At 37.7% G+C, this 24,395-nt stretch overlaps 1 protein-coding gene across 1 annotated transcript in view; it reads right to left on the bottom strand.

The window, feature by feature from the left end:
- Positions 1-1,037: 1,037 nt before the first annotated feature.
- The window catches only part of LOC309620325 (testis-expressed protein 11-like), a 190,795-nt gene continuing 167,437 nt past the window's right edge, over positions 1,038-24,395 (bottom strand). The window contains exons 12-13 of the mRNA XM_082376471.1: positions 9,604-9,685; positions 1,038-6,256 (exon numbers count right to left, since the gene is read on the bottom strand). Of these exons, the coding sequence (XP_082232597.1) occupies positions 6,141-6,256; positions 9,604-9,685 (198 nt within the window). The 3' untranslated portion in view covers positions 1,038-6,140. The remainder of the gene's footprint in view (positions 6,257-9,603; positions 9,686-24,395) is intronic.

The raw sequence follows: 24,395 nt of genomic DNA on the forward strand, positions 1-24,395 counted from the left end.
TCATCTGAAAAATTCAACACCCTTTCATAATAAACACACTCAACAAGCTAAGGGTAGGAAACTACCTCAACATAATAAAAGCCATATGTGGGACTTCCCTGGTGGTCCAGTGGTAAAGAATCCGCCTTCCAATGCAGGGGACATGGGTTTGACCCCTGGTCAGTCAACTAAGATCCCACATGCCACAGGGCAACTAAGCCCACGTGCCACAACTACTGAGCTCACACGCCTCAATGAGAGAGCCTGCGTGCCACAAACTACAGAGCCCATGAGCTCTGGAGCCCTCACTAGAGACAGAAAAACCTGCACCCCACAACTAGAGAGAAGCCCTGCACGCCACAACAAAGTGCCCATGTGCCGCAACAAAAAGATCTCGCATGCCTCAACACAGATCCTGCATGCCGCAACTAAGGCCCAATGCAGTCAAGAAAGAAAGAGAGAGAGAGGGAAGGAAGGAAGGAAGGAAGGAAGGGAGGGAGGGAGGGAGGGAGGGAGGAAGGAAGGGAAAGAAGGAAGGAAGGAAGGAAGAAAATAAATTTTTTTAAAAAGCCATATTGGAAAAACCCATAGTGGACATCATACTCAATGGTGAAAGGCTGAAACTTTTTCCTCTAAGATCAGGAACAAGGCAAGGAGGCCTGCTTTAGCCACTTTTGTTCAACATAGTATTGGACATCCTAGCCAGAGAAATTAAGCAAGGAAAAGAAATAAAAGGCATCCATTCAAATTGGAAGGGAAGAAGTAAAATTATCTTTGTTCATAGATGATTATGATCTTATATGTAAAAAACCCTAAAGATTCCACAAAAAAGTATTAAAACTAATAAATGAATTCAACAAAGTAGCAGGACACAAAGTCAACATGCAAAACTCAGTTGCATTTCTATATACAGACAATAAACAATCTGAAAAGAAAATTAAGAAAACAATCTCATATACAATAGCATAAAAAATAATTAAGCATTAACTTAAACAAGGAAGTGAAGGACTTGTATGATAAAATCTGCAAGACATTTCTTTTTTTTTTTTTTTGACATTTCTAAACAAAATTAAAGTACATATAAATAAATGGAAAGAAATTCCATGTTCATGAATTGGAAGACAGTATTGTTAAGATGCCAATACTATCCAAAGTGATCTACAGATTAAATGAAGCCCCTATCAAAATCCCAATGATTTTTTTTGAAGAAATAGAAAAATTCATCCTAAAATTCATATGCAATCTCAAGGAATTCTGAAGAGTCAAAATGATTCTGAAAAAGAAGAACAAAGCTGGAGAACTCATATTAACTGATTTCAAAACTTACTACAAAATAACAGCTTAAAAAAAAAAAAGCAATGGAAGAGAACAGAATACACAGAAATAAACTCACATATATATTCAAATGATTTTTGACAAGAGTGCCAAGACCATTCAATGGGGAAAAGACAGTCTTCTCAACAAATGATGCTGAGAAAACTAGTATCACATGCAAAAGAATGAAGTTGGACCCTTACTTTACACCATGTACAAAAATTAACTCAAAATGGATCCATGACCTAAATGTAAGACCTAAAACTATAAAACTCCTAGAAGAAAACAAAGGGGAAAATCTTCATGTCATTGGATTTGTTAATGATTTCTTAAATATGACACCAAAAGAACAGGAAACAAACAAACAGAAAAACCCACAAATTGGATTTTATGAAAAATTTTAAGTATTTTGCATCAGAAGGCACTATCAACAGAGTAAAAAGGCAACCCACAGAATGGAAGAAAATATTTGCAAATGATTTATATGATAAGGGATTAATATCCAGAATACATAGAGAACTCCTAAAACTCAACATTAAAAACCAAACGACTTGATTAAAAAATAGGCAGAGGACTAAAACAGACATTTCTCCAAAGAAGATATACAAATGGCCAAAAATGACATGAAAAGATGGTCAACATGACTAGTCATTAAGGAAGTGCAAATCAAAACTACATGATCCCACCTCACACTCATTAGGATGGCTACTAATATATTTTTAAAAAAAAAGTTGATGAGAATGTAGAGAAATTGGAACTCTTGTGTACTGTTGGTGGGAATGCAAAATGGTACGTCCACTGTGAAAACAGTATGACAGTTCCTCAAAAAATTAAAAATAGAATTACATTATCCAGCAGTTCCACTTCTGGGCATATAACCAAAAGAATCGAAAGCATGTTCTCAAAGAAATATTTTTACACCCACATTCACAGCAGCATTAGTCATAATAGCTAAAACATGGAAGTTTTATCTTCCATCAGTAAATACATGGATAAGCAAAATGTGGTATATACATACAATGGAATATTCTTAAGCCTTAAAAAGGAACAAAATTCTGACACATGCTACAACATGGGTGAAACTTGAGGACATTATGTTAAGTGAAATGAGTCAATCACGAAAAGACAAATACTATATGATTCCACTTAAATAACGTACCTAGAGTAGTCAAATTCATAGAGATGAAAAGTAGAATGGTGGTTGCCAAGGACTGGAAGAAGTGGGGAACAGAGAGTTTATTGTTTAATGGGTAAAGAGTTTCAGTTTTGCAAGATGAAAGAGTTCTGGAGATGGACTGTGGTGATGTTTGCAGAATATGAATGTACTTGTTACCAATGAAGTGTACACTTTATGATTAATATAGTAAGTTATGTGTATTTTACCACAATAAAAAAAACTGGGAAAGAGTTTTATTGGGACACAGCCACCCACATTTGTTTATATATTGTCTATGGCTGCTTTTGCACTATAATGGCAGAGTTGAGGAGTTGTGACAGAAACTGTGTGGCCCACAAATCTAAAATATATACTATCTTGTCCTTTAAGAAAAAGTTTGCTAATCTGAATTAAATGAAGACAGGTGGGCATGCCTATGAACCCTGAGGATGACATAAACTGGGAGGAGTAGTTAATATACTGCATGACAGAATCAAAATTCACAAAAATCAGAACTGAAAAAAAATAGGCTGTAACAATCAGGTTGAAACTTAACAGCTTATGAAGTATGTATGAGATAACAGAAAATATATGTTGGTCTCTGCCCCCGATTCTTAGAACTGAGCTTCTACAGCCCTTGTAATTTCCTAAAGTGATAAGAACACTAGGAGCATTGTTAAAATATCCATACTGCCCAAAGCAATCTACAGATTTAATGCAATCTACAGATTTAATGCAATCCCTATCAAAATACCCATGACATTTTTCACAGAACTGGAACAAAAAATCCTAAAATTTATATGGAACCACAAAAGACCGCAAACAGTCAAAGCAATCTTGAGAAAAAAGAATAAAGTTGGAGGTATCACACTCCCTGACTTCAGGCTCAGGCTATACTACAAAGCTACAGTAATCAAAACAGTATGGTACTGGCACAAACACAGACACATAGATCAATGCAACAGAATAGAGAGCCCAGAAATAAACCCACGCACCCATGGTCAATTAATCTACAACAAAGGAGGCAAAAATATACAACGGAGAAAAGACAGTCTCTTCAACAATTGGTGCTGGGAAAACTGGATAGCTACATGTAAAAGAATGGAATTAGAACATTTTCTCAGACAATATACAAAAATAAATTCAACATGGATTAAAGACCTAAACGTAAGACTGGAAATTATAAAACTCTTAGAAGAAAATATAGGCAGAACACTCTTTGACATAAATAGTAGCAGTTATTTTTTTGGATCTATCTCCTAAGGCAAAGGAAACAGAAGCAAAAATAAACAAATGGGACCTAATTAAGTAAAAGCTCTTGCACAGCAAAGGAAACCATCAACAAAATGAAAAGATAACCTACTGAACAGGAGAAAATATTAGCAAATGATATGACCAATAGGGGTTAAGATGCAAAATATATCAACAGCTCATACAACTCAATATCAAGAAAACATACAACCTGATTTTAAAAAGGGCAGAGGACCTGAATAGACATTTTTCCAAAGAAGACATACAGATGGCCAACAGGCACAAGAAAGATGCTCAACATCACTAATCATCAGAGAAATGCAAATCAAAACCACACTGAGATGTCACCTCACACCCGTCAGAATGGCTATGATCAAAAAGACCACAAATAACAAATGTTGGTTAGGATGTAGAGAAAAGGGAACCCTCTTGAACTGTTGGTGGGAATGTAAATTGGTGCAGCCACTGTGAAAAACAGTATGGAGGTTCCTCACAAAACTAAAAATAGAACTACCATATGATCCAGCAATTCCACTCCTGGGTATATATTCAAAACAAACAAAAACACTAATTTGAAAAGATATATGCACCCCAATGTTCATAGCAGCATTATTTACAACTTCCAAGATACAGAAGCAACCCATCAACAGATAAATGGATAAAGAAGATGTGGTATATATATAAAATGGAATGTTACTCAGCCATAAAAAAGAATGAAATCTTGCCATTGCAACAACATGGATGGACTTAGAGGGTATTATGCTTAGTGAAATAGGTCAGACATAGAAAGACAAATACTGTATGTTATCACTTATATGTGGAATCTAAAAACTCAAATGAATGAATGTAACAAAACAGAAATAGACTCACATATATAGAAAACAGAATAGTGGTTACCAATGAGGAGAGGGAAGGGGGTAGCGGCAAATAGGGGTAGGGGATTAAGAACGAACTACTATGTATGAAATAAATAAGCTACAAGGATATATTGTACACCACAGGGAATATAGTCAGTATTTTATAATAACTTTAAATGGAGTATAATCTATAAAAATATTGAATCACTATGTTGTACACCTGACACTAATATAATATTGTAAATCAACTATACTTCAATTTAAAAAATTAAAAAATTAAACAAAACAGTGGTTCTCAGAACCACCTGGAGGACTAATATAGAATACGGAGGTCTGGGCTTGTTGGAGTAAGGTAGGGCCTGATCTCTCTGTTTTTACCACATTCCCTAGTGATTATTTTTTAATAAGCTTTATTGAGGTATAATTCACATACCATACAATTCATCCATTTAAAGTATATGATTCAATGGTTTTTAGTATATTCCCAGAGTTGTGCAACCATCATACAATTTTAGAACATTTTCATTATACCAAAAAGAGACCCCATGCCCATTAGTAGTTACTCCCCATATCCCCCCAATTCTCGAAGCCCTAGGCAACAACAAATCTACTATCTGTTTCTATAAATGTGCCTGTTCTGGAAATATCATATAAATGGAATGATACAATATGTGGTCTTTGTGACTGGCTTCTTTCATTTAGCATGTTTTTAAGGTTCATCCATGTTATAACATGTATCAGTACTCTGTTTCTTTTTATTGCCAAATGAGTATACTATATTTTGTTTATCTTTTCATCAGTTGATAGACATTTTGGTTGTTTCCACATTTGATTATTAAAAATAATGCTGTTATGAACATTCATATACACGTGTTTGTATGGACACGTTTCCTCTTTAACTTAGGAGTGGAACTGCTGGGTCATATGGTAACTCTATTTAACTCATTGAGGAACTAACAGGCTGTTTCCAAAGTGGCTGCACCATTTTACATTCCCACCAGCAGTGTATGAGGGTTACAATTTTTCCACATCCTTGTCAATTTCTGTTATTATCTATCGTTTTGATTACAGCCATCCTAGTAGTGCGAAGCAGTTTCTCATTGTGGTTTTGATTTGCATTTCCCTGATGGCTAACGATGTTGAGCATCTTTTCAAGTGATTCCCCAGTAACTCTGATGAACACTGAAGTCTGAAAACCACTAAGAGGTCTGCAAGTACGTTAAGGTCCCTTTTGACATTAATGATCCAAAGATAGAGCTACAGAGGTGTATCATTTGCAGAACTACATTTGCACATGCCTTCCTGTTCCACATGCCACTGGCCTGCAAGTTAACCTAGTCAACTCCTGTTTTATAAAACCCTATCTTACTCCTTTCTCATTTTATTTATTTTAAAAAATTTTAATATAAATTTTAAAATTGACTTGACTATGGATTGTTTAAATCATTTAAGAAGCAGTTCCATCTTCTAATTTGACTAGCACAATGGCAAATATTGTGCTCTGTGAATATGGATGGAGGGAGATAGATAGACAGATAGATATAATTCAATATAACCTTAATAATGGAAACCTTAGAAAAATATTAGTCTTTAAAGAAAAGAAAATCATTTCTTCTATACCTTTCATGATCCATCAGCAGTTTAGCAATGTGCAGACAGAAGTCTAAAGACATGCCACGATGTAGTACTTCCATGACAGCTAACAAATAGAACAAAGGAAATAATCACATTAGTTTCACTTTTTAGGAACCTTAGCTATTTTCAATAATTTTCCTCTGTTCAAAATCTACTTTCTAAATGTTTGCCATATACCATGTCTTGCCTAACAATTTATCAAAGTCTTTTTATATAGCAATAATATCCAATGCTAGAGAGAGAGCAGTAAAACAGGCAAAGTAACTTTTTGAAAAGCAATTTGACTACTATCTGCTAAGAACACAGTGGATAAAAGCTTGGGATCTGAAGTCAGATCCATATTTGAAACCACTTTCCACTTTCATGGCCATAGGTTAAGTTACTTAGTTTTTCGGCACCTTAGCTTTGTCATCTGTAAAGTGGGGAACAAATCACCAATCTCTCAGGGCTGATGAGAGAGTTACATGAGATAATGTATGTAAATTACATAGCAAAGGACCTAGCACTTAGTAAGCATTCAGTAAATGAAAGTTGCTATTATTATTATTCCCTTTACTTCAGAAATTGTAGTTCTGAAAATTCATCTGAAATAAATGTGGGGAAATGTAATGAACAGGATATTCAAAGCAATATAAATTATAACAATAAAAAGGCCATATACTGAGTGTCCACTGTAGGGTAGTGATAAATTACTATGCAACCATTAAAATTGTTAAGTATGAAATAAAACTGTTTTTCATTTAAAAAATGAATATGCACCAATATAAAAAATGGTTATAAGATTAGTAAAAAACAAAATTGGAAAACAAAGGGTGTCTGTACTATATAGTCACAATTCTGTAAAACAAGCAAATTAATATAGAAAAATACTGAAAATAAATCATCAAATTTCTAAAAGTGATTGTGTTTAGATTTTTTATTCAAAAAATAACTAATGAGTGTATCCTCTGTGCCAGGAACTGTGCTTGGTGCTGGGAATCCAGCAGTGGACAAAACACACAAAAATCTCTGCTGCCAAGGAGCTGATATTCCAGTGGATGGTGGACAATGGATATTTTTAGTATTTTCCAAAAACTTCCTTAATGGGTATGTGCTATCTTTTCATAATAAAAAAGTTATATATTTTTTTAATTTCTACTTATCCTACTATAAAAAATACCAGTGAAGTTCTAATGAAAAACAGCAGTTAGGTTGACCATTCTTTTTTTTTTTTTAAAAAATAAATGTATTTATTTTATTTATTTATTTTTGGCTATGTTGGGTCTTTGTTGTGCACGGGCTTTCTCTAGTTGTGGCGAGTGGGGACTACTCGTTGCAGTGCACAGGCTTCTCATTGTGGTGGCCTCTCTTGTTGCAGAGCATGGGCTCTAGGCATGTGGGCTTCAGTAGTTGTGGCTCGCAGGCTCAGTAGTTGTGGCTCGCAGGCACTAGAGCGCAGGCTCAGTAGTTGTGGCACATGGGCTTAGTTACTCCACGGCATGTGGGATCTTCCCGGACCAGGGCTCGAATCCGTGTCCCCTGCATTGGAAGGTGGATTCTTAACCACTGCGCCACTAGGGAAGCCTGGGTTGACCATTCTTAAAGTATTTTCATTAGCAAAGAAATGAACAGATTATAAAAATGCAAGCTTCATATATACTTTTTTTAAACATTTATTTATTTATTTATTTATTTTTGGCTGTGTTGGGTCTTTGTTGCTGCATGTGGGCTTTCTCTAGTTGCGGCAAGTGGGGGCTACTCTTCATTGTGATATGTGGGCTTCTCATTGTGGTGGCTTCTCTTGTTGCGGAGCACGGGCTCTAGGCGCGGGTTTCAGTAGCTGTGGCTTGCGGGCTCAACAGCTGTGGCTCGCGGGCTCTAGAGCACAGGCTCAGTAGTTGTGGCGCACGGGCTTAGTTGCTTCAGGGCATGTGGGATCTTCCCAGACCAGGGCTTGAACCCGTGTCCCCTGCATGGGCAGGCAGATTCTTAACCACTGCGCCACCAGGGAAGTCCCCATATATACTATTAATACAAAGTGAAAGATAATTTTATTATTTTAAACTATAGAAAACTTAAATTCATGAAGTTTCCTAGTTTGTAATCTGATGCTGCAACTCTATCACGAGCATCTAGATTGAGTTAAGTAAAAACAATCTGGAAATAAAGTATAATTTCATTTTAAACTCTGTTTCTTTTCCACATTTTGATAAAAAACTGTAATGGGGAATTCTAGTCCAAAATTAATCAACTTCAAACTAGGTGACTCCAATAATCTCTCTGATCTTCCCATATTATATTAGCTTGAATAAGACTATTCCTTTAATTGGTTTGTTGGTTTGTTTATTCCTGTACTGCAAAAAAAGAGGAGTTGTCTTTCTGGCTCCTAATAAATTTTAACCTGTGTATATCTGAGCTGATACTGTTACCTAGAGATGCAGAATCCTCTATATATTTCAGCTTCTGAGGTCTCTTAGTGATTGGCTAATATTCTAGAAGTCACAGGAAGTTTCAGCAGTACTAAATTGGCACTAAATTTAGAGCAACTTCCAAATCTGATTACTGTCCTACTTATTATAAATTGTTATTATTTATTGGATAATCAGTTATTATACTAACATAATTTTATATAGTAAAAATAATGCAGCTCTATAATGCAATTAAATTTTTATGCAGTAAAAAAAAATAAAGCATGTATACATTAAAAAAATTTAGAGTAAATTATTTTTATGACTAAACATAATTGAAATACTGTTAAGGGGCCAGTGTGCATAGAGATATTATGCCTCACTTAATTCATCTATATAGTAGTAATAACAACAATAGTAGTAACTACAATAACAGGTAATATTTATTGCACACTAACTATGTACCAGGCATGGAACTAAATGCTTTACATACTTTTTCTCATAGGATTCTCAAAACAACACAGTGAAGTAGACATTACTATTACATTTCTTTTAAAGATGAAGAAACTGAAGCACAGAAAAGTTAAGTCACTTGCCAAACGACCCACAGCTGTGTATCAGGATGTTTATGTTGTGATGTGTACATTCTAGTCCCTTGAGAATTTTAAAAAACAAATAGCAATATTTATACAAGTAATTATAAAAGGCACAGCATTACAAAGGCTTTTTCTATCAATAGGTTATCTTTCTTCATGGTGGGCAGGTTGGGCAGCTGCAATTTTCTGCTAGACTAAAGGAAAACTGATAGCTTTTATTCAGCTCTTTTTTTACTACTTGTTAAATTTGCTACTATTCTCTCTTCCTTCTCCTTTTCTTCCTGACTGACAATCTTATGTGCTCAATTTCCTTCTCAGTCACCATCAAATTATACCTATGCCAGTATACTACAAAAGATCTTACATTCAACAAATTGGTGTTAATATTTCAAAATTGTGTACTCTTCACACACAGAGATGTTACTTACCTGCAAGAAATTCTTCATTAGCTGTTTTATACTTCAAGAGGATTTTCATCTTTAAGGAAAGCCCAGCTTCAGTTAAATGTTCCTATTTTTAAACAAAGAAATCACAATGATATTAAAACTGTGAAATGTAAAAGACAATTTTCAAGTAATTGCCTGTTTTATTCAACCACAGCAAGATGTATCATGATCAAAGGAAATCAAAATTATAACAAATCAAATCATAACATCCAGTCTATTCCTGAGGATATTTTCTGATATTTTATTCAATCTAAATGAAATAGTAAAAGGAAAAGAACATGTAAACATTTCTATTGAGTGGCAAGCATTTAATGGCAAGGTCAATACTTAAACTGTGAGAATGTAAGACCATGTTCTTGTCTTGATAAGCAAAACCCCAAACATCAATTAGGTTTGTTTTCTTTTGAGACTTTAATAACAACGAAGGTCCTTTGCAAACAATGGCTGAATGAAATAGAAAACATATTGTCTTTCCTATAGGATACGCCTATCATATTTACTATTAAATGGTTTTTCCAAGTCCTTGCTAGTTGCACCTGCTTCCACTTTTGCCTGACAGTGTACATCTTTAAACAGCAGTCTACGATTAAAAGTGCAGTCTAGGTTCCCAGAATAGAATTTTTCTCTCTACAATGTCAATTAACCTCTACATGAACATTGTACTCATTAGCTCCAAGCTATGCAAAAAATTATAGCGATTCATGGGTGAGATGCCTGAAGAATGGAAAGTTAGGGAAAAAGTAACTACTGGTATTAAAAGCATTTGCAAATAAAGATAATATCAGTACAAAGAATAAACTAAGATTGCATTATAATTATAACTTATTGCATTACCACCTTTCCTAATGGGCATGTTGGAATAGCTCTTGGGCTCAAGACATATTCCACATATTAGCAATGAACAATCCAAAAGTGAAGTTAAGAAAATAATTCCATTTATAATAGCATCAAAAAGAATAAAATACATAGGAATAAATTTTAAAAATAAGGGCAAGACTTCTATACTGAAAACTACAAAACATTATTGAAAGAAACTAAAGAAGACCTAAATAAATAACAACACATCCCATATTCCTGATTGGAAAACTTAATATTGTTCAGATAGCAGTAATCCCCCAACTGATCTACAGATTCAATGCAATCAAATTTCCAGCTGGTTTCTTTGTAGAAATTGACAGGCTGACCCCAAAATTCATATGAAAGTGCAAGGGATGCCAAAAAAATCTTGAAATAGAACAAAGCAGGAGGACTCATGCTTGCAATTCCAAAGTGGTACACCACTTTATACTAACATCAGCTGTGGATGAGAATTCCCAGTGTTCCACATCCTTGTCAACACTTGGAATTATCGGACTTCTAAGTTTTTGCCAATCTACTGGGTATTTTACCTACTTTAAGGTGTTCTTCTTATCTTCCTAGCCCCTTACTGTGAGGCTTTCCTAAGGTTCAGCTTCTATAAAACTACTCCTTTTCCTACATTCTCTCCTTCAGAAATCTTACCCATTTTTCAGGCTACAAATATCATTTTAGGTAAAAAAAGAATCTGTTGCAAGACTTTTTTGGGGGGTAACAGCTTTAATGAGATATAATAAACATACCATACAATTCACCCATTTAAAGTACACAACTCGGAGGGCTTCCCTGATGGCACAGTGGTTAAGAATCCGTCTGCCAATGCAGTGGACAAGGGTTTGAGCCCTGGTCCGGGAAGATCCCACATGCCATGGAGCAACTAAGCCAGCGAGCCACAACTACTGAAGCCCATGCACCCAGAACCTGTGCTCTGCAACAAGAGAAGCCACTGAAACGAGAAGTCCACACACCGCAACAAAGAGTGGCCCCCGCTCACTGCAACTAGAGAAAAGCCTGCACACAGCAACAAAGACCCAACGCAGCTCAAAATAAATAAATAAAATTTTAAAAATACCCATGACATTTAAAAAAATAAATAAAAATAATAATAATAAAGTACACAACTCGGGACTTTCCTGGTGGTCCAGTGGTTTAGAATCCGCCTTCCAATGTAGGGGACATGGGTTCAATCCCTGGCTGGGGAACTAAGATCCCACATGCTGCAGGGCATCTAGGCCCTGGTGCTACAACTACAGAGCCCATGTGCTCTGGAGCCCGCGCGCCACAACTAGAGAGCCTGCGTGCTGCAACTACTGAGCCCGCACACAATAACTAGAGAGAAGCCCGCATGCTGCAACAAAGAGCCAGTGTGCTGCAATGAAAGATCCTGTATGCCGCAACTAAGACCCGATGCAATTATGAATAAAGCTGCTATAAACAACCACGTGTAGGTTTTGTGTGTACATAAGTTTTCAACTCCTTTGGGCAAACAGCATGGAGTGCAATTACTGGACTACATAGTAAAAGTATGTTTAGTTTTGTAAGAAACTGCCAAACTGTCTTCCAAAGTGGCTGTACCAGTTCATGTCTTTTTAATATCCAATATGATGAAATGAGAAGTATGCATAAAGCATTTTTCCTGCATGTTGAAGTACTGTGGTAGCTGTTTCCAGGAAAAAAACACTTGTGTGATTATTTGAACTGCAAGCTGAACAAGCCACTTTTGTCAAAGAATACCATTTTTAGACAAACCTCAGTTATTCCAACATGGGTATTTGGCAGACATTTTCACAAAAATGAAAGAAATAGGTCTGTTGCTTCAAGGAAAACAGCTGATGGTATTTTATTCATAATTGCCAAAACCTGGAAGCAACCAAGACGTCCTTGAGTAGGTGAATAGATAAATAAACTGTTGAACATCCAGACAACGGAATATTGTTCAAAGTTACAAAGAAATGAGCTATCAAGCTATGAAAAGACATGGAGGAATCTTAAATACATACTACTACCTGAAAGAAGCCACTCTGAAAAGGCTACATACCATAGGATTCCAATTATATGACACTGCGGAAAAGGCAAAACTACAGAGTCAGTAAAAAGATCAGTGGTTGGCAAGGGTTAGGGGAAAGGGAGGGATGAATAGGTGGAGCACACAGGAGTTCTAGGGCAGTGAAACTACTCTGTATGATAGTATAGATGGATACATGCCATTATACATTTTTCCAAACCCTTAGAACATACAACACTAAGAGTGAACTCTAATGTAAACAGTGGACTTTGGGTGATAATGACGTGTCAATGCAGGCTCATCAGTTGTAACAAACGCACTACTTTGGTGGGGACTTTGATAGCTAGGAAGGCTGTGCATGAGTAGGGGCAGGATGTGTATGGGAAATCTCTGTACCTTCTGCTTAATTTTGCTGTGAACTTAAACTGCTCTAAAAATTGTCTCTAAAAAGTAAGAACACTCCAATTAAAATCGGAACAAAATAAAGACATGCACTCAAGAGTTGTGATTTAAAATAAAAAAACCAATGCAGCCAAAAATAAATAAATATTTAAAAAAAAATAAAGTACACAACTCAATGGGTTTTAGTATATACACAAAGTTGTTTATCAGTTTTAGAACAGTTTCATCACCACAAAAAGAAACCTTGTACCCTTTAATAGTCATTCTCTATTCCCTCCAGTGCCACCTCACCCCAACACCCAGGCAAACACTATTCTACTTTCTGTATCTATATATTTGCCTATTTGGGACATTTCATGTAAATGGAATGATACAATGTGTTCTTTTGTGGCTGGTTTTCTTCAATTGGCATAATGTTTTCAGGGTTCATTAATGTTATAACATGTATCGGCACTACATTCATTTTATGGCCAAATAATATTCTTTAGTGTGGATATACCACATTTTGTTTATCTGTCCATCAACTGATGGACATATGGGCTGTTTCCATATTTTGGCTGTTGTAAATAGTGGTGCTATAAAGATTCATGCACGAGTTTTTTTTGTTTTTGTTTTCATTTTTTTTTAAATACATATTTCCCTTTTTTTTTTTAAGATTTATTGATTGATTGATTGCTATGTTGGGTCTTCGTTTCTATGCTAGGGCTTTCTCTAGTTGCGGCAAGCGGGGGCCACTCTTCATTGCAGTGCACGGGCCTCTCACTATCGTGGCCTCTCCTGTTGCAGAGCACAGGCTCCAAACGCGCAGGCTCAGTCGTTGTGGCTCATGGGCCTAGTTGCTCCACGGCATGTGGGATATTCCCAGACCAGGGCTCGAACCCGTGTCCCCTGCATTAGCAGGCAGATTCTCAACCACTGCACCACCAGGGAAGCCCCATGCATGAGTTTTTATGTGGACACATGTTTTCAGTTCTCTTGAGTATACACCTAGGAGTGGAATTGCTGGGTCATATGGTATCTCTATGTTTAACTTTTAGAGGAACTGCCAAACTGTCTTGCAAAGTGGTTGTACCATTTAACATTCCTACCAGCAGTGTACAAATGTTCTAATTAATCCACATTCACACCAATAATTGTTTTTGTCCATTTAAAAAATTATAGTCATTTTAGTGAGTGTGAAGTGGTCCCTCACTGTGCTTCTAATTTGCATTTCCCTGATAATTAGTGATACTGAGCATCTTTCAATGTTCTTATTATTGGCCTATGGTATAACTTCTTTGGAAAAATACCTATTCAAATCCTTTGCTCATTTTTAATTGGGTTGTCTTCTTACTACTGAGTAGTAAGAGGTTTTTAGAAAAATATATCCTGGATACCAGACACTTATCATACATAATTTGAAATTATTTTCTCCCATTCTTTTGGGAGGACCCCATGGGTTGTGTTTTTACTTTCCTGATAGTTTCATTTGAAGCAAAATTTTAAACTTTATTTATTTATTTATTTATGTATTTATTTTTGGCTGTGTTGGGTCGTCGTTGCTGCGCGCAGGCTTTCTCTAGTTGCAGCGAGCGGGGGGCTACTCTTCGTTGTGGTGCGCAGGCTTCTCATTGCGGTGGCTTCTGCTGTTGCGGAGCACAGGCCCTAGATGCGTGGGCTTCAGTAGTTGTGGCACACAGGCTCAGTAGTTGTGTCTCGCAGGCTCTAGAGCACAGGCTCAGTAGTTGTGGTGCATGGGCTTAGCTGCTCTGTGGCATGTGGGATCTTCCCAGACAGGGGCTCAAACCCATGTCCCCTGCATTGGCAGGCAGATTCTTAACCACTGTGCCACCAGGGAAGTCCCAAAATTTTTAACTTTAATGAAGCCCGATATCATCTAATTTTCCTTTTTCTCTTGTGCTTTTGGTGTCTTATCTAAGCAACCAAGACTTTTCCAATTTCATTGTACAGATAAATTTTCAAAAACAACTTTGTGGAATAACATAAGGCTGCCAAGTTTTAATTTCCCCTCAAAAACTAATTTTTAAAAATATTACTATGACGTTTCTCCAAAGAAGATACACAGAGTGCCAACACACACATGAAAGAATGCTCAACATTATTAATCATTAGAGAAATGCAAATCAAAATTACAATGAGATATCATCTCACACCGGTCAGAATGGCCATCATCACAAAATCTACAAACAATAAACGCTGGAGAGGATGTGGAGAAAAGGGACCCCTCTTGCACTGTTGGTGGGAATGTAAACTGATACAGCCACTATGGAGAACAGGATGGAGGTTCCTTAAAGAACTAAAAATAGAACTACCATACGACCCAGCAATCCCACTACTGGGCATATACCCTGAGAAAACTGTAATTCAAAAACAGTCATGTGAGGATTAACCAAGATGGCAGAGTAGAAGGATGTGCTCTCACTCCCTCTTGCGAGAGCACCAGAATCACAACTGGCTGCTGGACAATCATCGACAGGAAGACACTGGAACTCACCAAGGAGGATACCCCACGTCCAAGGACAGAGGAGAAGCCACAGTGAGACGGTAGGAGGGGCGCAATCAGAGTAAAATCAAATCCCATAACTGCTGGGTGGGAGACTCACAGACTGGCGAACACTTACACCACAGAAGTCCACCCACTGGAGTGAAGCTTCTGAGCCCCACGTCAGGCTTCCCAACCTGGGGGTCCGGCAACGGGAGGAGGAATTCCTAGAGAATCAGACTCTGAAGGCTAGTGGGAATTGATTGCAGGACTTTGACAGGACTGGGGGAAACAGAGACCCCACTCTTGGAGGGCACACACAAAGTAATGTGTGCATCGGGACCCAGGGGAAGGAGCAGTGACCCTGGGGGAGACTGAACCAGACCTACCTGCTGGTGTTGGGGGCTCTCCTGCAGAGGCGGGTGGTGGCTCTGTTTCACCGTGGAGATAAGGACACTGGTAGCAGAGGTTCTGGGAAGTTCTCCTTGGTGTGAGCCCTCCCAGAGTCTGCCATTAACCCCACCAAAGAGCACGGGTAGGCTCCAGTGGTGGGTTGCCTCAGGCAAAACAACCAACAGGGAGGGAACCCAGCCCCACCCATCAACAGTCAAGTGGATTAAGGTTTTACTGAGCTCTGACCGCCACAGCAACAGGGAGGGAACCCGGCCCCACCCATCAACAGTCAAGTGGATTAAGGTTTTACTGAGCTCTGACTGCCACAGCAACAGTCAGCTCTACCCACCACCAGAGCCTCCCATCAAGCCTCTTAGATAGCCTCAACCACCAGAGAGCAGACAGCAGAAGCAAGAAAAACTACAATCCTGCAGCCTGTGGAACAAAAACCACATTTACAGAAAGACAGACATGATGAAAAGGCAGAGGGCTATATACCAGATGAAAGAACAAGAAAAAACCCCAGAAAAACAACTAAATGAAGTGGAGATAGGCAACCTTCCAGAAAAAGAATTCAGAATAATGATAGTGAAGATGATCCAGGACCTCGGAATAAGAATGGAGGCAAAGATTGAGAAGATGCAAGAAATGATTAACAAAGACCTAGAAGAATTAAAGAAGAAACAAACAGAGATGACCAATACAATAACTGAAATGAAAACTACACTAGAAGGAATCAATAGCAGAATAACTGAGGCAGAAGAACGGATAAGTGACCTGGAAGACACAATGGTGGAATTCACTGCTGCGGAACAGACTAAAGAAAAAAGAATGAAAAGAAATGAAGACAGCCTAAGAGACCTCTGGGACAACATTAAACGCAACAACATTCGCATTATAGGGGTCCCAGAAGGAGAAGAGAGAGAGAAAGGACCAGAGAAAATATTTGAAGAGATTATAGTCGAAAACTTCCCTCACATGCGAAAGGAAATAGCCACCCAAGTCCAGGAAGCGCAGAGAGTCCCATACAGGATAAACCCAAGGAGAAGCACGCCGAGACACACAGTAATCAAACTGGCAAAAATTAAAGACAAAGAAAAATTATTGAAAGCAGCAAGGGAAAAACGACAAATAACATACAAGGGAACTCCCATAAGGTTAACAGCTGATTTCTCAGCAGAAACTCTACAAGCCAGAAGGGAGTGGCATGATATACTTAAAGTGATGAAAGGGAAGAACCTACAACCAAGATTAATCTACCCGGCAAGGATCTCATTTAGATTTGATGGAGAAATCAAAAGCTTTACAGACAAGCAAAAGCTAAGAGAATTCAGCACCACCAAACCAGCTCTACAACAAATGCTAAAGGAACTTCTCTAAGAGGGAAACACAAGAGAAGAAAAGGACCTACAAAAACAAACCCAAAACAATTAAGAAAATGGTCATAGGAACATACATATCGATAATTACCTTAAACGTGAATGGATTAAATGCTCCAACCAAAAGACACAGGCTTGCTGAATGGATACAAAAACAAGACCCATATATATGCTGTCTACAAGAGACCCACTTTAGACCTAGGGACACATACAGACTGAAAGTGAGGGGATGGAAAAAGATATTCCATGCAAATGAAAATCAAAAGAAAGCTGGAGTAGCTATACTCATATCAGATAAAATAGACTTTAAAATAAAGAATGTTACAAGAGACAAAGAAGGACACTACATAATGATCAAGGGATCAATCGAAGAAGAAGATATAATTATAAATATATATGCACCCAATACAGGAGCACCTCAATACATAAGGCAACTGCTAATAGCCATAAAAGAGGAAATCGACAGTAACACAGTAATAGTGGGGGACTTTAACACCTCACTTACACCAATGGACAGATCATCCAAAATGAAAATAAATAAGGAAACAGAAGCTTTAAATGACACAATAGACCAGATAGATTTAATTGATATTTATAGGACATTCCATCCAAAAACAGCAGATTACACGTTCTTCTCAAGTGCGCACGGAACATTCTCCAGGATAGATCACATCTTGGGTCACTAATCAAGCCTCAGTAAATTTAAGAAAATTGAAATCATATCAAGCATCTTTTCTGAACACAACGCTATGAGGTTAGAAATCAATTACAGGGAAAAAAACGTAAAAAAGACAAACACATGGAGGCTAAACAATACGTTACTAAATAAGCAAGAGATCCCTGAAGAAATCAAAGAGGAAATCAAAAAATACCTAGAGACAAATGACAATGAAAACACGATGACCCAAAACCTATGGGATGCAGCAAATGCAGTTCTAAGAGGGAAGTTTATAGCTAAACAAGCCTACCTCAAGAAACAAGAAAAATCTCAAGTAAACAATCTAACCTTACACCTAAAGAAACTAGAGAAAGAAGAACAAACAAAACCCAAAGTTAGCAGAAGGAAAGAAATCATAAAGATCAGAGCGGAAATAAATGAAATAGAAACAAAGAAAACAATAGCAAAGATCAACAAAACTAAAAGCTGGTTCTTTGAGAAGATAAACAAAATTGATAAGCCATTAGCCAGACTCATCAAGAAAAAGAGGGAGAGGACTCAAATCAATAAAATCAGAAATGAAAAAGGAGAAGTTACAACAGACACTGCAGAAATACAAAGCATCCTAAGAGACTACTACAAGCAACTTTATGCCAATAAAATGGACAACCTGGACGGAACGGACAAATTCTTAGAAAGGTATAACCTTCCAAGACTGAACCAGGAAGAAACAGAAAATATGAACAGACCAATCACAAGTAATGAAATTGAAACTGTGATTAAAAATCTTCCAACAAACAAAAGTCCAGGACCAGATGGCTTCACAGGTGAATTCTATCAAACATTTACAGAAGAGCTAACACCTATCCTTCTCAAACTCTTCCAAAAAATTGCAGAGGAAGGAACACTCCCAAACTCGTTCTATGAGGCCACCATCACCCTGATACCAAAACCAGACAAAGACACTACAAAAAAAGAAAATTACAGACCAATATCACTGATGAATATAGATGCAAAAATCCTCAACAAAATACTAGCAAACAGAATCCAACAACACATTAAAAGGATCATACACCATGATCAAGTGGGATTTATCCCAGGGATGCAAGGATTCTTCAATATACGCAAATCAATCAATGTGATACACCATATTAACAAATTGAAGAATAAAAACCATATGATCATCTCAATAGATGCAGAAAAAGCTTTTGACAAAATTCAACACCCATTTCTGATAAAAACTCTCCAGAAAGTGGGCATAGAGGGAACCTACCTCAACATAATAAAGGCCATATATGACAAACCCACAGCAAACATCATTCTCAATGGTGAAAAACTCAAAGCATTTCCTCTAAGATCAGGAATGAGACAAGGATGTCCACTCTCACCACTATTATTCAACATAGTTCTGGAAGTCCTAGCCACGGCAATCAGAGAAGAAAAAGAAATAAAAGGAATACAAATTGGAAAAGAAGAAGTAAAACTGTCACTGTCTGCGGATGACATGATACTATACATAGAGAATCCTAAAACTGCCACCAGAAAACTGCTAGAGCTAATTAATGAATATGGTAAAGTTGCAGGATACAAAATTAATGCACAGAAATCTCTTGCATTCCTATACACTAATGATGAAAAATCTGAAAGAGAAATTATGGAAACACTCCCATTTACCACTGCAACAAAAAGAATAAAATACCTAGGAATAAACGTACCTAGGGAGACAAAAGACCTGTACGCAGAAAACTATAAGACACTGATGAAATAAATTAAAGATGATACCAACAGATGGAGAGATATACCATGTTCTTGGATTGGAAGAATCAACATTGTGAAAATGACTATACTACCCAAAGCAATCTACAGGTTCGATGCAATCCCTATCAAATTACCAATGGCATTTTTTACGGAACTAGAACAAATCATCTTAAAATTTGTATGGAGACACAAAAGACCCCGAATAGCCAAAGCAGTCTTGAGGGAAAAAAACGGAGCTGGAGGAATCAGACTCCCTGACTTCAGACTATACTACAAAGCTACAGTAATCAAGGCAATATGGTACTGGCACAAAAACAGAAACATAGATCAATGGAACAAGATAGAAAGCCCAGAGATAAACCCACGCACCTATGGTCAACTAATCTATGACAAAGGAGGCAAAGATATACAATGGAGAAAAGACAGTCTCTTCAATAAGTGGTGCTGGGAAAACTGGACAGCTACATGTAAAAGAATGAAATTAGAACACTCCCTAACACCATACACAAAAATAAACTCAAAATGGATTCGAGACCTAAATGTAAGACCGGACACTATAAAACTCTTAGAGGAAAACATAGGAAGAACACTCTTTGACATAAATCACAGCAAGATCTTTTTTGATCCACCTCCTAGAGTAATGGAAATAAAAACAAAAATAAACAAATGGGACCTAATGAAACTTCAAAGCTTTTGCACAGCAAAGGAAACCATAAACAAGACGAAAAGACAACCCTCAGAATGGGAGAAAATACTTGCAAACGAATCAATGGACAAAGGATTAATCTCCAAAATATATAAACAGCTCATTCAGCTCAATATTAAAGAAACAAACAACCCAATCCAAAAATGGGCAGAAGACCTAAACAGACATTTCTCCAAAGAAGACATACAGACGGCCATGAAGCACATGAAAAGATGCTCAACAGCACTAATTATTAGAGAAATGCAAATCAAAACTACAATGAGGTATCACCTCACACCAGTTAGAATGGGCATCATCAGAAAATCTACAAACAACAAATGCTGGAGAGGGTGTGGAGAAAAGGGAACCCTCTTGCACTGTTGCTGGGAATGTAAATTGATACAGCCACTATGGAGAACAATATGGAGGTTCCTTAAAAAACTAAAAATAGAATTACCATATGACCCAGCAATCCCACTACTGGGCATATACCCAGAGAAAACCGTAATTCAAAAAGACACATGCACCCGAATGTTCATTGCAGCACTATTTACAATAGCCAGGTCATGGAAGCAACCTAAATGCCCATCGACAGATGAATGGATAAAGAAGTTGTGGTACATATATACAATGGAATATTACTCAGCCATAAAAAGGAACGAAATTGAGTCATTTGTTGAGACGTGGATGGATCTAGAGACTGTCATACAGAGTGAAGTATGTCAGAAAGAGAAAAACAAATATCGTATATTAACGCATGTATGTGGAACCTAGAAAAATGGTACAGATGAGCCAGTTTGCAGGGCAGAGGTTGAGACACAGATGTAGAGAACGGACATATGGACACCAAGGGGGGAAAACTGTGGTGGGGTGGGGAGGGTGGTGTGCTGAATTGGGCGACTGGGGTTGACATGTGTACACTGATGTGTATAAAATTGATGCCTAATAAGAACCTGCAGTATAAAAAAACAAACAAACAAAACAACTAATACTAAACTTTCATTGGGTTATTTGTATGGAAATATGTTAATATAAATGTTTCAGACATTAAAAAAAAAAAAAGAGTCATGTACCACAATGTTCATTGCAGCTGTATTTACAATAACCAGGAGATGGAAGCAGCCTAAGTGTCCATCAAGAGATGAATGGATAAAGAGGATGTGGCACATATATACAATGGAATATTACTCAGCCATAAAAAGAAACGAAATTGAGTTATTCGTAGTGAGGTGGATGGACATAGAGTCTGTCATACAGAGTGAAGTAAGTCAGAAAGAGAAAAACAAATATCGTATACTAACACATATCTATGGAATCTTAGAAAAAAAAATGTTCATGAAGAACCTAGGGGCAAGACGGGAATAGAGACGCAGACCTACTAGAGAATGGACTTGAGGATATGGGGAGGGGGAAAGGTAAGCTGGCACAAAGTGAGAGAGTGGCATGGACATATATACACTACCAAATGTAAAATAGATAGCTAGTGGGAAGCAGCCGCATAGCACAGGGAGATCAGCTCGGTGCTTTGTGACCACCTAGAGGGGTGGGATAGGGAGGGTGGGAGGGAGGGAGACGCAAGAGGGAAGAGATATGGGGACATATGTGTATGTATAACTGATTCACTTTGTTATAAATCAGAAACTAAGACACCATTGTAAAGCAATTATACTCCAATAAAAATGTTAAAAATTAAAATATATATATATATATTACTATTTGTTCCAGTTCCGGCCAAGATGGAGCATGACAACTACAGTCTATATCTTCCACTAATTACAACTAAAAGCCCTGAACAAGATCTACAAAGCAACAACCTGAGGACTCTGAAAAGTAAACAAAAGCAGAAAGATTGTAGTGAGTCATCAAAACATGGAGAAGTGGACTGTATGGGAATGGTGAGTATCCTGGGTTTTTTTTTTTCCCTTTTATCTAATGGTATAGGAAGTTTGTCTGTCTTCTGCCAAATCTCTGAATGAGGCCAAAAAGAAATGTTTCTCTGGATGATTGGCAGGTGTGGCGGGGAGAGTCTGGAGGATTTTTTAACAGGCTCTACCTTCACATAGATATGGAGTTCAAATTTATACTACTCGGACTTCCCTGGTGGCGCAGTGGTTAAGAATCCGCCTGCCAATGCAGGGGACACAGGTTTGAGCCCTGGTCTGGGAAGATCCCACATGCCACAGAGCAACTAAGCCCGTGTGCCACAACTACTAAGCCTGCGCTCTAGAGCCTGCGAGCCACAACTACGGAGCCTGCGTGCCACAGCTACTGAAGCCCGCGTGCCTAGAGCCCATGCTCCACAGCAAGAGAAGCCACCACAATGAGAAGCCTGCGCACCACAAGGAAGAGTAGCCCCTGCTCGCCGCAACTAGAGAAAGCCCGCGAGCAGCAACGAAGACCCAACACAGCCAAAAATAAATAAATAAATTTATTAAAAAAATTTATACTACTCATGTTGTCCAAGAACTGTAAAGCTGAAAAATCAAAAAAAAAGTAGCCAAAAGAGTGATATCTCTTAGACATCTTGCTAAAGCAAATAGATGTAGGGCCATGGACTTCCCTGGTGGTCCAGTGGTTAAGACTTTGCCTTCCAATGCAGGGGGTGTGGGTTCAATCCGTTGTTGGGGAGCTAAGATCCCACATGTCTCGGGGTCAAAAAACCAAAACATAAAACAGAAACAATATTGTAACAAATTCGATAAAGACTTTAAAAATGGTCCACATCAAAAAAAAAATAGATATAGGGCCATGTCCTCAATCCAGGTTGTACAGGATTCTAAAAGATTAACACTAAAGATAAACTAACAATCCCAAATTACAAAGCACATGAGGAAATGTTTCATACTGAGCAAGAGTCAGGAGTACTACTAACTGCAGGATCAAATTGTTTCCAAGTACAGGAATACTTCATTTTACTGCACTTTATTGCACTTCGCAGATACTGTGTTTTTTACATACTGAAGGTTTGAGGTAATCCTGCGTCAAGCAACTCTATCAGTGCCATTTTTCCAATAGCATTTACTTTGTGTTTCTGTGTCACATTTTGGTCATTCTTGCAATATTTCAAATTTTATTATTATCATTATATTTGTTATGGTGATCTGTGCTCAGTGATTTTTGATGTTACTATTGTAATTGTTCTGGGATGCCATGAACTGTGTCCATGTAAGATGGCGAACTTAAATGCTGTCTGTGTTCTGACTGCTCCACCAACTGGGCAGCCCCCCATCTCTCTCCCTTTCCTCAGGCCTCCCTATTCCCTGAGACCCAACAGTATTGAAATTAGCCAATTAATAACCCTACAAAGGCCTCTAAGTGTTCACATGAAGAGTCGTATGCCTCTCACTTTAAATCAATAGCTAGAAATAATTAAGCTTAGTGAGGAAGGCATGCTGAAAGCCAAGATAAGCTGAAAGCTAGGCCTCTTGTACCAGTTAGCCAAGTTCTGAATGCAAAGGAAAAATTCTTGAAGGAAATTAGAAGTGCAACTCCAGTGAACACATGAATGATAAGATAGTGAAACAGCCTTATTACCGATACAGAAAGTTTTAGTGGTCTGGATAGAAGATCAAACCAGCCAAAACATTCCCTTAAGCCAAAGCCTAATCCAGAGCAAGGCCCTATCTCTCTTCAATTGTATGAAGGTTGAGAGAGGTGAGGAAGATACAGAACAAAAGTTTAAAGCTAGCAGAGATTAGTTCATGAGGTTTAAGGAAAGAAGCTGACTCCTTAACATAAAAGTGCAAGGTGAAGCAGCAAGTGCTAATGTAACAGCTACAGCAAGTTATCCACAAGATCTAGCTAAGATAATCAATGAAGGTAGCTACACTAAACAGATTTTCACTGTAGGCAAAACAGCCTTCTAATGGAAGAGGATGCCATCTAGGACTTTCATAGCTAGAAAGAAGTCAATGCTTGGTTTCAAAGCTTCCAAGGCCAGGCTAACTCTCTTCTTAGAGACTAATGTAGCTGGTGACCTTCAGTTGAAGCCAATGCTCATTAACCACTCCTAAAATCCTAGGGCCCTTAAGAATTATGCTAAATCTACTCTTCTGTGCTCTGTAAATGGAACAACAAAGCCTGGATGAGAGCACATCTGTTCACAACATGGTCTACTGAATATTTTAAGCCCACTGTTGAGGACTACTGCTCAGGAA

This window comes from Balaenoptera borealis, assembly GCF_965194805.1.
Source record: "Balaenoptera borealis genome assembly, chromosome: X".
Taxonomy (NCBI): Eukaryota; Metazoa; Chordata; class Mammalia; order Artiodactyla; family Balaenopteridae; genus Balaenoptera; species Balaenoptera borealis.